Raw genomic sequence first — 15,847 nt, 5'->3', positions numbered from 1 at the left:
ATACTTACTAAAATAGGTTAAAGAAAGCTCTCCAGAAATGCTGTAATTAAGAGAGAGACGAAATGGGTAACAGGGAAAGATATTTTGGTGAGAGTGACAAGGAGAGAAATGGTATAGAAACAAAGAAAAGTGGAAAACAGACACCTAACCTTTACCAACTTCCAGCAGAGAGTAAATATTTAGTTGACTGAAAAATCTCCTTTAATTAGAAAATTATGATACATACAAGACATTCACTCCTCATCATAAAGGCAGAACTACCTGATTTTGTACCTCATGCTCAAATCAAGTCCATTATAAGAGGCAGATTCCTGTGCTCTCTGAACTCATGAATACATTTTTAGACAAAAATACCTACAGGCAGTCACCACTTCACGCCTCAGCCTCACCCCCACTGCAAGCCACCTGCCGTTTTCAGGATCAGAAGCTTTCTGTCACCTTTGCAGCTAAGTCTCCCAATATCTCATCTGTCTCTTGAGAAGCAAAAACAGGACAAAAGGCAACTAGTCTAGACCATCAGCTGTTGAACATGAAGACTAATAAGCCTTTCATTGATAAAAATGCCCACTGCAGTTCTCTAAGCAGTGTGTTCTGTAGGTACTGCAGTCTTTACCAATCTTTAAGAAAGCCAGAGAGAAACGAGCAGGAGTATCCCTCACCTGCCACAACCTTGCAAGGAGTCCCTAGATATTTTAGTTAATGGAGACAGACTCCTCTAAAGAATAACTTGTCTGACTTAAGATTTCTACCCCAGGGTGAGAAAAAGTGTCTGTAAATGCTGTTTTCTCTCCACCAACTACAAAGGGAATGCACGCAACTAACCCAGTTGAATTTTGGAGATCAGGCAAGATGAATCTTACTCCAAAAGGCCATTTGCTGGTGGCCAGCTATAGCAGCTGCTCTAAAATATGACACCAGCTGACATAATTTCATTGCTCAAGTACTGCCAGTAAACAGCTTGACAGACACCTGAAGTATCCTTAACCACAAGTCACCGACTAGAGCAGCCAGTTTATGACGAGTGAAAAACACTGGCTGCTCTCCAATGAAGTTGGTCTTCACATTCAATGGCGGAAATGCACTTGACTGCCAGAAAAACGTCGGCTGAATCAAAAGAAAGGCCTCTGTCACTCTGGCATCAAGCTTCTCCTCACTTAACACTCAAACTGTGATGAACAAAGAAGCTACAACTGAATTCTAACATTTGTTTTATGCTCAGGTTTAGGGAAAGGCACAGAAGAAAGAAATGCTGGTGCTGTAGCCAGTATTTCCTACCCTGAAGAATCTAACAGTGCAAGAAGCATGTCAACTCTCAGTAACAGGAGGAACACCTCAAGCACATACACCTTCGTTTGTAGCAACTGGACAGATACCCAAATTATAATGTGCACTGTGATAGTGATTTCTCTCTCCCTGCCTCTAAACAGGCCCAGCAGAAACAAACAAGTGCCCTTCTAGCCAAAAAGTAAGAGAACGTCAAAGCACACTACTGAAAACAGTAAAACGTGATGTAAATATGCATTTGGCTGGAATGAAAAAGATCATCCAATGCCATCAGGACACAAGCTGAAGCAATCTATGATGTGACCTGCTGTCTGCAAGAAATTTCTAGCCAAAAACAAACTGACTACATAAGCTGGAATGAGGAATTTTCACCCAGCAGGTTGCCAAAGGACAGCCAGTAACGGCCCGGCTCACACACTGCTCTACTACAAAGGTCAAACCAGTATTACCATGCTAACAGTTGAGGTTAAAGTCATCTTCCACTGGTAGCAGTCTAAACAAAGAAAAAAATGCAACTTCTCAATAGTTTCGACATCTTACTTTTGTAAGAGAGAGAGAGAGAGATAAATGGATTTGATTAAGAAATATCATACGACAGCTCCTTCATGTGAAAATGAGCAGAGTCACGCTTCCGAAACCGGGCAGGCCTGACTCCATGACTTGTCTGACTTATCCTTTGAGAAACAAAATTCAAAACTGTTACCAGAAGCTTCTTAAGCACATAAAATAATTTAAATAATGTTCCTAACTCTATTTCTGGAGCTGAAGCATCTACATCTTACGATTCAACATAAAGGAAAAGGATTGTGCTCTCCCTCCTCAGGGCCACTGGCAGGCTGTATGTATTACACATATATTGCACAGAAAGAAAGAGCACTGGAAGAAATATTAGTTGATTCTTTGGACATCTTTTATTGTCAGCGGTATGCCAATGCTCTTACTGATGTCTTACAACTTCTTTTTCCTGGATTTGCAAGAAATTCTTGTGTTTCTTGCCTGAAAAGCATGCAGCAACAACAGAGTGGAATTCATGGCCCAAGAACTGTCTCTCCAGCCATACACAAGCGTATTGCAAGGATCTTTCAAGGTTACTATATACTTTACAGATCAGTAGTTTTATTGGCAAATCAAGAAACAGACAAATGCACCAGAGGGCTTGAGAATAATTTTGCTCTCTCCTTGGAGGCTGCACAGTTTCTAGCACAGTTTGTTCATGCTTTTCTTCTAAGGAACATCCCTATGTCCAATATTCATTATTTTTGAGAAATTCTGGCTCTGAAAATAAGAATGCTTACATTTGGTCATTGTCAGAATATACAAAAAGTAATAAGAATATTCCCCCTCTTTCTCACAGGATGTTAGCAACCCTTATCCCTCATTTATGTAAGTACTGGATAATTACAATTAAATCAGCCTCAGTGGACAACAAAACATCTGCTATATATGTAAACTCAAATTTTATTTAAGACATTCTTAATGATAATATTCAGGTTTGTTTGTAATGCATGTAAGGACAGCATTAAAATAATAACTGATATTTTATACTAACAGTAATACTGTAACAGTCCATATGACATAAGCAGATTTGATTCTTTATGATGTTTGGCAATTAACTGAAAACATGCAGAGAAACCTAAATGTTCATACCATAAATGAAACGATTTGTAGTATAAATGAGTACACTGAGTTTAAATATCTAAAATGACAAATGATGAGCTCTAGCAGTATTTTCTCAGTCACTAGAATAAAACAGTGATAACTCTAGGATCACCGTTTCCGACCAAAATATTTAGCCAACACCTGTCTAAATGTCTGTGCAAACATTTAACGCGTAGGCAGTCTGGGCTTACACACGATGAGAAGTATAACTGAACTGCACGACTATAGTTTTTCTTATAATTCGGACATAAATGACGGGATTTGATCAACAGATTCAGATTCCACAGGCCATTTCCTATGGTTGCAGCTTCAGGGCAAGTCAAACCCAAAGCCTGCGCTACCTGAGGGAGCAGGGGAGCAAAGGAGGATTGCTTCTGCTCTAAATGACCTGTGACACCATCCTACGCTAGTGCTTCGGCCACTCCTGGGAAGGTTTGCCAAAAATTTCAAGAATTCACAAATATGCCCAACAAACAGGTTCCGCGACAATTGACCTTCTAGCTCATAAGGTTAAAATGCATCAAGTTGTAAGCTAGTCACTGCAAACCTCTAAACCGCCTACGGGGATCACACAAAAACTCATATTGTTCCTCGCCTTATGGGTGGGGCGCATCATCTCCATAAAGCACCCGGCCCCGCTGGCTCCACAGCGAGGAATCAAGGCAGCATCTGCCTCAAGTTTATTCCAGGCTAAGTGCTACAAGTTACTGTATTACAGCTCAACTGTGGAATTAAAATCAAGAGAGTCAGGAGAGAGAAAAAAAAAAACAAAACAAAACAAAAAACCAAACAGAATATTGGGAAGAGAAATGCCTGGAACAGTCTATTTCAGCTACAATTGTACAGGCCAGTTTCTTGGGTTTTTTTCACTTTATCTCATTAAAGTTTTTAGTATTACCAACTGCATCAAAACTTAGAAGACGTTCCATGTGTATCTGGTCTAAATTAATAGCACTGTAGCCATTTTACTATTCCACTACTTTACCAAGAGACTTTAAAACTAACATTCATTCTCACGTTAAAAAAAAAAAATTCTCATGGGCGATAACATTGTCAAGAAATTCCTCAAAAGACTAAGGTCACGTTACTGTGGACAAATGGGTGAAGCAATGTTTTAGGTAGCACTGGGTTAGAAACAACTTTTTTTTAAATGTTGTTGACTTCCTAATATGGGCTCAGCAGCCATAACAATATAATCAAATAATGAAATTGCATCTTAATAACTTTGGATTTTTACCAATGTTTAAAAGAGTAAACTGAAATTTACACTTCCTGGAATCAGCAGCCACCACCAACAAGGATTCTAAAAAGTATATTATTTCTGCACACCCTTTTAGGCTGATACCTTTGCATTACAAAACAGTAAAAGACTAAAAAATTATTTAACTTTAAAGAAAATGTCTAAAAAGAAACAATACTATGGCTGCTAAGAAAATGATGCATTTTTAGTATCAACTTCAATCAGTTCCTGAATTCTACAGTTATTTCAAGTTAAAAGGTGATTGTTCAAAAAACTCTTAAGACTCAAGAACTACAAAAACCTTCCAATTTTTTTCTTTAAAATATTGATCTTAATATTTTAAAGTAAACTTTACTTCAAATTTATGGGCAACTGAAGATCAACAGGCATCATTTGACAAAGCAAGAGCTACTACGACACAGAATTCTGTACATACTGCTTCTGTAATTCAACAGCAAGGTCTTCACGGGTTGGGAGAAAAAGAACAAGGGAGGGAAAAAAACCTGCAAGAGAAGCACTGCAAGAAATATGTAGATAGCTAAAATAACTAAATACATACACAGATGAATCAGTGTGGAACAGTCGTGCTAACCGGTCTGCCGAGATCTGCCAGAAGGATTCTGCAGGCTGCCAGGGTGCTCAGTATTTTAGATTATAGTTGGCTCACTGAAGTGCTACATATTTAAGTATGTTTGTAAATAAGTGTAAGTATGCCCGGGGAGGGAAGGGGGGTAAGAGGAGAAAAGATTAAAAAAAAAGGTACGGGAAAGGGGTGAAGAGAAATATCAGCGGTCTAGTACAAGTGGCAAACAATTTTTCAGGCACCATACTTAACATTGCAACACACACCAGCTAGCACTCTGTGCCAAAAGAGACTAGGAAGCTTTTGTTGGCGCCTGTAGCCATTTAAGATAACACAAAACTGGGGGGGTCACAGGCTGAAAGGAGTGGCAGGCACTGAGGCGTATTTAGCTTCACCCCGCACAGAAGCGCTTCATCCCTTTTATCATCTGCATGCTCAGGCTGGACGACAGCACCTCGTGGGACTAATGCACAGCACAATCTGCTACTGCCGATTTTATTTTGCTGGACTTCTCAGAGATGCCCTAAATCTAGTACCACTGCTAAGCCCTGAAAAAATTAAACCATCCAAAAGAGATCAAAGATTTAGCTTATGGTAAAAAAAAAAGATGGTTGAAAAAGCCCTTTACTTACATTCTTCATGTCTTTGAAAAGATTGTTTGAAAAACCATTTCTTATCAGTGGATTCAAACCTCCTAACAGATCATCCAGAATCAAAAATTGTTTAGTAATTTATTCCTGGCAATACCTTGATTACTAATTTAAGCATCTCAAGCAAGAGGAATACTTTTCTTTCTGCCGACTGAAGTGTTTTACTAGGCAGTTCTCTGTTCAGATAGCCTGTCTGTCTTCTATCCACTCTTCAGTCCTGCCTTTCACTGTTCTCACAACTGCAAACATCAAAACACTTGCTGAGTTAGCCAAGCAACGTATATTCAGCTTATTTAATCATTCTTCATAAGCAAAAATTTTCTCTCATCTTGCAGTCATTTTTGTAGTGCACTTAAGTGGTGAGTGTTAACTTTTTTTTTTTTTTATCTTTGGAGTCCCTGGAGCATGCTCCATGCAGACTGATGTAAGGACAAAAAGAAAGCAAATTTTAAACGTGATGTAGTTCTATAGGCAACATTGCAATGACATGTCACAAAAGAATTGCATATTATGAGCGGGAATCCAAATTGCAAATGTTCAAATGTAAATCCTTTTCACTTGCTGTACAAGAAAGGCAGAAATACAGCAACTGCAGTCAGTATCAGGACTGATAAACAGACTTACGGCCCACATTTAAACTGAGACCATGCAAGTACACAGGCTGAATGCATCACTTGAGTATAGCAAGGCATGGGAGAACAAATCTGGAGATTTTTAGATTTGGCTTTGATAACAAAAGGAGGAGTGAGCCAGACCTGACCACATAAGCGTTTGCAAAGGCAACTGACACTCCCATTTCTCGCTCCCACAGCCAGGAGCAGCTACTCCTTGTACTCAAGCATGCACCACCACCCTGAAGTGACTTGAGCATCAAGTGAAACAGATACAAAAATAACTGATTTAGTTCTCACCTCCTGTTTACAAGCTTGGATATGAATATCATGCATGCCATGTTTGTTCTGATGCTTTTGCAATCCTGCCCTATGTGACTGCCATAAAGGGAAACGTATTCCTGGCTAAGAGCAGAAAAAAATGCAGTCTTGCCACACTGCGATCTTTACCTTGTCACTAAGTTACTTTAAAAATATTCAATATTAGCTAGCACATAGCAAACTCTTCAAATAGGAAAAGAACATCATCTAGATGAATCCATACAGGTTTCATACAGAACAGGTCACTATGCCAAAGTGAATCTTTGTTTTCACATTTCAAAGTATGTTTATTTCTAGTGTATTGTCTGCAAAGTTTGGATCCTGAGCACTCTGAAGTGATTCAGAAAAGCTGTTTCAAGTATATAAGCGTTTCTCAGCATTTAAAAATAAAACAATCCTTCATCTGTTTCTAAATCAGTTCTTGCCATTTTTTATCTGAGGAACTTAGAAAGGAGGACTTGACAAGGCCTGGCAGCCTTGTGAAGCCAAACACGCGAGTAGGTTGCTGACCAATACCCGTTTTCTCAGAAAACTGTGTATGGATATCAGTTTCAGTTGAGGCTTGGTATTGGTAAGGCCTTAATTCTTTTAGCATTAAATTAAGATGAACCAAAAGTCTCTGGAGATGCAGGTGATATTCCTTGGGGAATTTCACATCAGCCTGTTACTCTAGAATTAGTCAATAAAGTTTCAGTGTCTACTGAAACATCCATAATGGCTGAGTTATATTTGCAACTTGCTGTTCAAACAGTGCAGGGTTACTTACCCCTGCTGCAATAAAACTGACATGGGCCAAGACCTTCAACAGAAAAAGAAGGGCCACAATTTGAGTAGGACACAGATAGCGATTGCAATTATAAACGTTCACTAGTAAAGACATGTTAGGATGTTTCACCATATGCTAAACGTGACATCAAAAAACAAAGTTTTCCACATAGCATGTATACAACTTATTCCATTTTTGGTTAATTCAATAATTCTACAGCAAATCATGAAAATCAGAAAATCCTCTTACTTTCTGAAGTGCAACTTCCTTTGAGAAGTGTTTGTAAGCTTTAAAGACTACTTGGAGACAATGTAACATTGCAAAACTCTCTGTTTGTGCCAGGTCAATACTTACAGCAGCACTTCCCTAAAAGAGTTAGATCCATTTAAGAAACACATTTTCATTTGACTTATTATAGGTTTAACAGACTTGAGAAGAATGGGAAAATCTGATGCTGCAAAATGCTCCGATCACTTACACAATTTAAAGAAAAACAAAAATCAAACTGCTATAAAAACCAGGTACAGACCTGCCAAGAACCAGCCTCATCAGTTTGTATTTACATTCTACCTCTCTACAAAAGCTGCAAATTTCTATAACACAGCTCTTTTGTTGCCTAAGATTTACTCCCACTAGTCCTCCTGACTTAAATAAAAGAAACCATGACAGTTTATCAATGGGCATTGGGATTAGCTGGCAAACATTCATATAACCAAACAGGAAAGAAGAGTAGAGAAGCCTCTCTCTTTCGCTTCACATGAAATTGGCAATTTGAAAGTTTGCTAAAAAAGCTTAGCAAAATAAAGGATATCTGGTAGTCACCAAGACCCATTTAGCATCATCTTTCCCAACTAAACATGCCTCAGTATTGTGACCATGGTTTATTTTCTTCCCCCTTTCTTTTTATTTTTCTGACATATTTAAAACAATAAAACTGAAAATATTGTCCTTCTAGGGTGGAGAGGAATTTAACATTAATCACTGTTTTCTTTGTAATAACTGCCTGATGAGAAAAAATATTTTATCGAAGACTTCTACAGCAATTCTGCCAATTCACCTTTCACAGAGAATGTCAGAGATTCAACTCACATCGTATTTGAAAATCTTATACAAAACTTCTTCAAATGGTATTTTATTTTCTATTTTATTGGCCAAACCAAATCTTTAGGAGTTTTCCGTTAACTAAGTAACTGATTTCATCAACTCACAGCTCATTACTTTTTGTCTGAACAATATTTTTGGATTACCCACCTACCAGAATGATTTTTAACTAGAAACTTAATCCATTAAGAGGACCGTTCTCTAAAAGCCAACAAACTAAATATCAACTACTTCTGAATCAAGTAACGAATGTCCTAAACCATACTATAAATAGCCATAGCCATCTGTCTGATTTGCCCCTTCTCCTCATTACTTTAACTCGTCTATCTCCAAGGGCACAATCTTTCCACACAGAGCGCTGCGTTTCACTGCCCGCCTCTTGCCTCAGAAAAGCAGGAGCAAGGGGTAAGATCACTATCCGTGACCCCCCCAGAGAGCTAACATTACTAAATCTGACTTCCATAACCAAGTGCTTATCTATAATTGCCATCGCATTCCTTCTATTACAGTTGTTTGCTATCATTTAACCACATTTTATCTCTTTTCATTAACTCCCTATCATTTGGGTGTTTGGGGGGTTTTTTGGCACTGTCTTACAAGGAATATTTTTAACAAAGTTGTGGAAAGACAAGCACATTGTATGCGCCCATTCTCCATAATTTCCTTGCAAACCTTTTTAAAGGAAAGTTTACCCAGGAAAAATAATTTTAACCTAACTCTATCAGGTCCTGCTACTCCAAAGCAGTCCACTACTCTAAAGAAACAGTTATCAATGAGAAGAAATTAAAACTTTAGTAGTGAAAATGACAAGAGCTAGAAAATTTCTTAGCAGGATACGGGGTGCCTATACACACAGTTGCATACAGCATAGCAGTTTGTTGCAATTTAGAACATTTGTGAAATGCGGAGAAATGCCAAAGTCTGCAAACCAGCATTTTTGCCAGAAAAACGTTTGTCAGAAGCAAAACTTTCCACAGCAACATATGCATTGCTTGCAAAGACAAAATTTCTAGTCAAAACAAAAGCCATACACACACACAAGCGCCTTCCAAGCTCATCCAGCCCAGAAGCAGCAGAGCTCAACAGCTCTGTCGCTGGCTGGGACAAGGACGTGCATCGGCAGCTCGGCTCTGCGGGGGTCCCAGCTGCGGGGGCAGAGGCCCCATCGCTCTCTCCCAGGGGTGGCAGATGGCTAATTAAAAGGGAAATAACATCCACAACAGAGAATCACCTCCAGCCAGCCAGAAGACATTTGGTTAAGGCAAGACACCAACACGGGAGGCTGTTCAAACCCTGCTTGCCTTAAGCAAGGAGGAATTTCAGTGCCCTGCGTATGCATTTGATCAAACTCTTGGCTATTTTGGGATGGGCTTGTCCAATACTTAATGACAAGTCTGAAATGCCTTGGAAACACAGTCCAGAAAAAGGCAGGATGAAAAAAAAAAAAAAAAAGTTTAAAACTTTTGCAGAACAGGAAACCCTTTCTTGTCAACTCTCCCAGGCAGCTGCTAGAAGAAGCTAAGAAAATGAAAATTACTTGTTTCTGAAAAGATATGAAAATAAATTATGATGCTATAAAACACAGTTTGTGACTACTAAAATGGGGGATTAATAATGTCAGTATTTTTTCTAGTGAATTACTTCATAGGGCATCATGAAAGTTGATTCCTAGGATAATTTTTCAATCTGCAGATGTCGAAGTACCATAAACAGAAAGCAAGCATCAAAAGTGAAATATGTAATTAGCAGATAAACATCTAGGGGAACCCTGTATGAATCTGTTTTCATTCTTATTTGAAATACATAGCTTATTAATGATACTTGCATAGATACAAATATTGAAGTCTTCTTTCACCCCGAATGAAGAAGATGATGTAATAGAGGTACAACAATAATTTCAAAAAAGTTCAAGAAAAATAATTAGAAAATCAGAGTAAACATTAATATTTGCCAGGGAAAGAAAAATACAGGCACTTGATAGGAAGAAAAACCTTGGAAAGGCAGTACTAGACCAGTAACTAAGACCAGAGAGTAAGCTGCCTGGCCTGCCAACTGACACGTTATAAACTTGGGTGTGGGTCACCTGAACAAGCATCACGTAACACAACGGAAAGGTACTCTACCTGAATATCACATTTAGTTCCACACAATTAATTACAAGGAAAAGAAAAAGAGGAAAATAAAAAGAAGCCCTGAGGAAAAGAAAAGGAAGACGGGAAATCACAGTGGGACTGACTTACAACGTGCTTTTTGGAGAGAGGGTATAGCTTAACTAACCAACGGCTATGAAGTAGAAGCTAAGCATGGTAATACTGTGGCATAAAGTATCTGAAGTATTTAAATAACATGGCAGGTAAAAAAACAGAGGTAAAAAAAAAGTCTACATCCAAGAAACAAGATGAATTGCAGAAAAAATTTATGGGACACTAAGACAACCATACAAAATAGGTCCTCTGCCACACAGCCTCCCAAGAGAGAGAATAATCTAACACTGAACTTCACGTTGGATAGAAGACTAGTAAAGTACAGTCAGGAGCACTGCATCTTTATCACAAGAGAGAGAAACTGCCTGACCACAAATTTCCATCATTCTGTTAAACATTTCCAAATATACAGGCCAACAAAAGTCTTCAGAAGGAGTATGAAACCGGTTTTTAATTAATGCTGCTCATCTTTCAGCTGTACACATACAATTCCTAAAAGGCATCCTGTAGTTGCTGAACCCCTAACACAAACCTCTCACATGGATCAAAGAACACTGAACTGCAAATGGTCACAGCAGACGTAATGCTTGATGTCTACAGAGACGGCCAAGAATTCTGCACCTGCATGACTGCAGCAGATAAATGCTGTTACAGCTTGTGGCAATGCCAGCCACAGCTAATTATAACTTTATTGAGATATTTTGGCAAGAGCCAAAGGCATTCAAGCAAACAACTTGTAATCAGGTTATATTCCCAGTTCTGCCACTGGTAACACATGACTCTGGCAAATAGTTTAAATATTCTACTTCTTTCCTTCCGTCTCATCCATAACACCAAGCTTTTGAGGGATACATGGGGGCGGAGGAATGCCGTGCTAGCCTCTGTTGGAAGGGCACCATAAATATGCAAAGTGTTATTACTATTAACGCACTGGCTGAACTTCCTAGGTCCTATAAAACAGATTTTTTTTTTCTCCAAAGCAATTTTTGAGATCTGTATCAGCTATGAAAAAATGTCAAGGTATTTATGAGACTCCACTGGATATATGACACGTGACATTCTTCTACATAGCTAAGCTAGTTACTTTCTACATAGTATTTACTGGATGTAGTGAACAGAAACATGATTCAGCTACAAACAAGCCTTTCATTGAATCACTGAAGTTAAAATAAAAATTACTGTCTTGTCCTTATGACCGCTTCCTTTAAATTCCTCCAAGGGAACCCTCAGCAAAGAATGTCACATCTGCCACTCTCCTCAGAGTGGGTCTTTGATGTCACCATAGAAAGTACAATTAAAAAGATGACTTCCCTACTAATTTAAAAAAAAAACCAAAAAAACCAGAGTGGTTCACTTCAATAAATAGGCTCAAGACTCTCTTCACAAAGACAGTACTTTCAAGGAAAGACATAGAAAGAAACGAGATAGGCAGGAAGCAAGAGACAAAGAAAGGAGACTTAAAAAGGAAGCCAAGTGGTCACTTCTCAGTCTCAAACATGGCCAGCTGAGACCCGAACAGCGGGCTGCTGGTTATGTGGACACCATTACGGTTTACAACAGGTTATTCTCTCGTAAACAAAGCCAAAGAGGAACAACAATGAAGATCACATTATCGACTGTTATTAGAGTTAAGGTACCCTGCCCACCGCTGAAGTCTATCTGTCAGTAATGGCTCAAGGCCAGCAGTTCACAAGTTCTTTAACCACAAGATCCCTATCAGTCCTTTAACGCATTAATGACCGTAACAACCCCACCGCTTTTCAACTAAAACCACGACAGAACGCGTCCCGTCCCCCTAAAGGGGTGGCGGCGGCTCCCGCAGGCCTGGGCTGGGGGCCGAGAGCCGGCACCGAGGGCCGGAGGGGCTGCGGCACAAGCGGGGCGCGCAGCTCGCCGGGGGCAAACGCGAACAGTGGGTTATGAAACTGATGACAAGTTTAGGCGGCCGGCCCCGGAGGGGCACCCGGAAAACTCCGGAGAGGCGGCGAGAGCGGCGCGGCGGGCAGGGGCCGCTCCCCTCAGGGCCGGCCGCCATGTCACGCCCCTCCGCCCGGCGGCGGGGGGCGGCCGCCCTCTGAAGGGGAGGGAGAAGGCCCACGGCGGAGCCGGGCGGCCGCTCCCTCACGGGGGAAGGGACAAGGGGGAAGCAGGGACAGCGCCTACGGCGGCCGCTCCCCTCCGGGTGTCTCCCGGCCCTGCGCTGCCGGAGGGGAGCGGCTGCCAGAGCCGAAGCGGCGGGGGGGGGGGGGAAGGAGGTCGCGGGTGTTACCTGCAGCTCCGCCCGCTCCGCCTCCCACTCGGCGCGCTCCGCCTCGAAGCGGCCCCACTCGTGCTGCAGGAAATGCAGGATGCCCGGCACGCTGTACTGAGCCCGGGACGCCGACACCGGTGCGGCGGCTCCGGAGGCTGAGACGCCGCCGCCTCCTCCTCCTCCTGCTGCCGCCGCGGCGGCCGCTGCTGCCGCCGCCTCGCCCGGCTCCAGCCCCGGCCCGCCCGCCGGCGGCGGTAGAAGCAGGGCGTTATTGTTGTTGTTGTTGCTGAAGAAAACGCCGGGCCCCGCTTGCTCGTCCATGGCCGAGCCGGGTCTGCCGCGCTCCCCGCCGCCCGCACCCAGCCGCGTCCCGGCAGCAGCAACAACCTGGGCGCGTCCCGCCCGCCGTCACCGCCTGACAGCCGCCCCCGCCGGCTGCTACGGCGGCCCGGCGGGGACAGCGCCGGGGAGCGAGTCGCCCCGGCCCCTCTCGCGGCATTCTGGGAAATGTAGTTCCGCTGGCTGGCGGGGCGGCGGGAAGGTTTCCCCCGGCGCTGCCCGTATTTCGAGGAACGGCGTTACGACGAGCGAGCCTCATCCCCGTGACGCGCCGTCCCGGGGTAGAGACCGGCACGCCGTGGCAGGGGGAAGCTGGCAATGCCCCCCCGGGCCCGGTCGGCTGTTGGGGGGGGGAAGGGGGTCAGGCGGCCCGCGGGGAGCCACCGCGGCGGGAGGGGCAGGGCAGCGCCGGGCAGGAGCGGGAGCACCGATTAATCGTCATCTCCACCTCGGAGCAGGATTTAAATGGCTTCAGCACACATGTAGCCCACCCTGGGGACATTAAAAAAGCAGGTGTCCTACCACAGTTCCACAAACTTGAGTCAAGGCCTGCCCTTTCGCGTCCAGCTTCCCTAGTCTGAGCAGCGCTCGGTGTCAAAGTACCGATAAGTTTAACCCACAGCTACAGGATTTTCTCAGTCTATAGAAATGCTGAAAAGGAGAGCAAACCAACATTTTTCAAGGGTTACAACGCTGCCTCTTCTGGAAGGAAAGGGAAAAACAAGATACTTTGTGACTGGTGACAAAGCCCTGGGTTGAGGGCACAAGCTGGCAGCAGCACTGCTCGCCGTTGCCTCTCGCAAAGACATAAAAGGATGAAGGTAGACTGGGTTTCCATGCTACGTACATACTAACGCCCGAGCCTTGCTGAAGACAGACAGACCACCGCTACTGACAGGCTTTCCAGCAGGGCCAGGTGCTGGCAGCGCGTGGAAGATGGCGCGCAGCTGCTGTGGGTGCTGCGAAGGGGCCCTGCGCCCCGGGAGCACCCCGCTGCTTACTCAAGCAGGGCTTCCTGTTGTCTTCAGGCGGTTCCGAAACTGTACTCGCCTGCTTCGTAATGCCGTCCTTGAAGAGGAGAGCTGGGGCTGGTGCACAACTTTTAAAGAGGGAAAGGCAACAAAGGAAGCTTATGGAGAGTGGCAGGGAGTAGAGGGGAACGGGAGCGAAAGCATAGAAGAGGGAGCGTGCTCTGGGGGGGCCTCGGCAGGGAACCAGGGTAGAACAACAAGGCTTACCCAGAAAGGAAGGAAATGGCAGAGAGAGAGGAAAGACACGAAGGGGAAACGGCAAACAAGCTTCACAAAAAAAGCACATTAAAAAGGCCATGGACAAAGAAAAAGATGAAAAAGAGAGCGACAACAATAAGCACTACAGGCATTTCAAGTTATTTAATTTTTCTTTTTTTTTTTTTTTTTAATCAAATTAAATTTGATGCCAAAATATTATGTAAACCCACATGGTTATACCTTTAGTATCGGGAGCAAGCAAAGCAAAAGACTAAACTGGGGAAGAATGTATACAAATGAAAGTTGTGCATGTTGTATACAATCACACAATATACAAAGAAAAAACTCTCCCTTCTCTATCCCTCTACATCTATTTAGTGCCATTTTCCCTTCCACTAACATTTTTCTATTTTTCCAGCAACTTTTAAGCTATGCTTGATTGCTACACTTCCCCCACCACCCCCTTTTCTGAGTTTTCAGACATCTCATAAACTAGAGTCTAACCAAAATCTAAAAGTACTAAGGTAAAAATTAAGGTAAATAAAACCTGATTATAAAGTTTCCAATAAACATCAAAGTCATTAATAACCAGGCTACCTGGGGTGGGGGGGAGGGAATCTAAAACAGGTTATAGAGTTATTTCCTTAGTTTTACTTGCCAAATTTTTATGCTCTATTTGTTACTGGAAGAGTTTCCTTACTACTTTCTCTCAAATGTTAAACAAGTTCAGAACTACTTCTACACCAGACAGCTTTGTAATGCTGGAAACATTACTAGAAAGTGATATATTTCAATCCATTTAATTCCCACTATACATACAAAGACGAAAAAAGTAGTGAAATTACTTTCCTCCTCATGTACAGCATATTGTTTTCACTTCTACATGTATCTTTACTCCTTATAGGACAATGGAACAAGACTTGGAAATTAACATCTTTATGAAAAAAAAAAAAAACATCTGAAAGCTTATTAGAGTATGCACTGTCCTGCTACAATGCACCACTTGTGTCTTCCCTTTAGTACTAAATAGTCATTGTGAAAAAAAAGCTTTTCTGATTTTATGTTAGATATTTTGCACACACCAAATACAATAGGGCATGAGAGCATTGTCTTGTTCTCCATTTTGCATAGATACTTGAAAGGTTGTAAAAAGTCTTACAGGAAGAGAGAGACCAGAGGCAAGTGACTATGCAAAAATAATGATCTACAAATATTTCAACCAACTATTAATCATATGAAATTCTATTTAGTATTCCTTTGTTAAGTCTGGGTTGAAGTAGAAGCTTCTGAGAGACAGAGTATTGAGAGAGTATCCAGAAAAACAGCAGAGACGAAACTCAACAGGCCTAGCCGAGGCATTTAGTTACGTAGCTTCTCTCTATAAAGCAAAATGTATAGAAAGATCCCTATAGAAGCCCATAAAATCATGAGCAGTGTCAAAAAATTCAAGTAAGTTAGTCTTGTATACACAAGCAAGTACATGGTTCTGCACTTCTGCCAATAGGAAGGGTGAGGTCTGGCAGCAGGCAGGCAGTGGGAGTCACTGGCTCTGTACTGTAAGGTTAGCACAGCACTTGAGCTCTAAGCTCCAAAATCTGCAGATGAGACT

The 15,847-nt window shown here is 42.2% G+C and overlaps 1 protein-coding gene across 4 annotated transcripts in view; it reads right to left on the bottom strand.

Moving 5' to 3' along the window:
• The window catches only part of STRN (striatin), a 70,339-nt gene extending 57,262 nt beyond the window's left edge, over positions 1 to 13,077 (bottom strand). For all 4 annotated transcript variants that reach the window (XM_033011027.2, XM_033011026.2, XM_033011028.2 and 1 more), the window contains exon 1: positions 12,689 to 13,077. In XM_033011027.2, the coding sequence (XP_032866918.2) occupies positions 12,689 to 12,991 (303 nt within the window). In that variant the 5' untranslated portion in view covers positions 12,992 to 13,077. The remainder of the gene's footprint in view (positions 1 to 12,688) is intronic.
• Positions 13,078 to 15,847: the final 2,770 nt, after the last annotated feature.

Source organism: Tyto alba, unplaced genomic scaffold (assembly GCF_018691265.1).
Source record: "Tyto alba isolate M040663 unplaced genomic scaffold, T.alba_DEE_v4.0 Super-Scaffold_16, whole genome shotgun sequence".
Taxonomy (NCBI): Eukaryota; Metazoa; Chordata; class Aves; order Strigiformes; family Tytonidae; genus Tyto; species Tyto alba.
The sequence above is the reverse complement of the archived record's forward strand: the minus strand, read 5'-3'. Positions and strand labels throughout refer to the sequence as shown.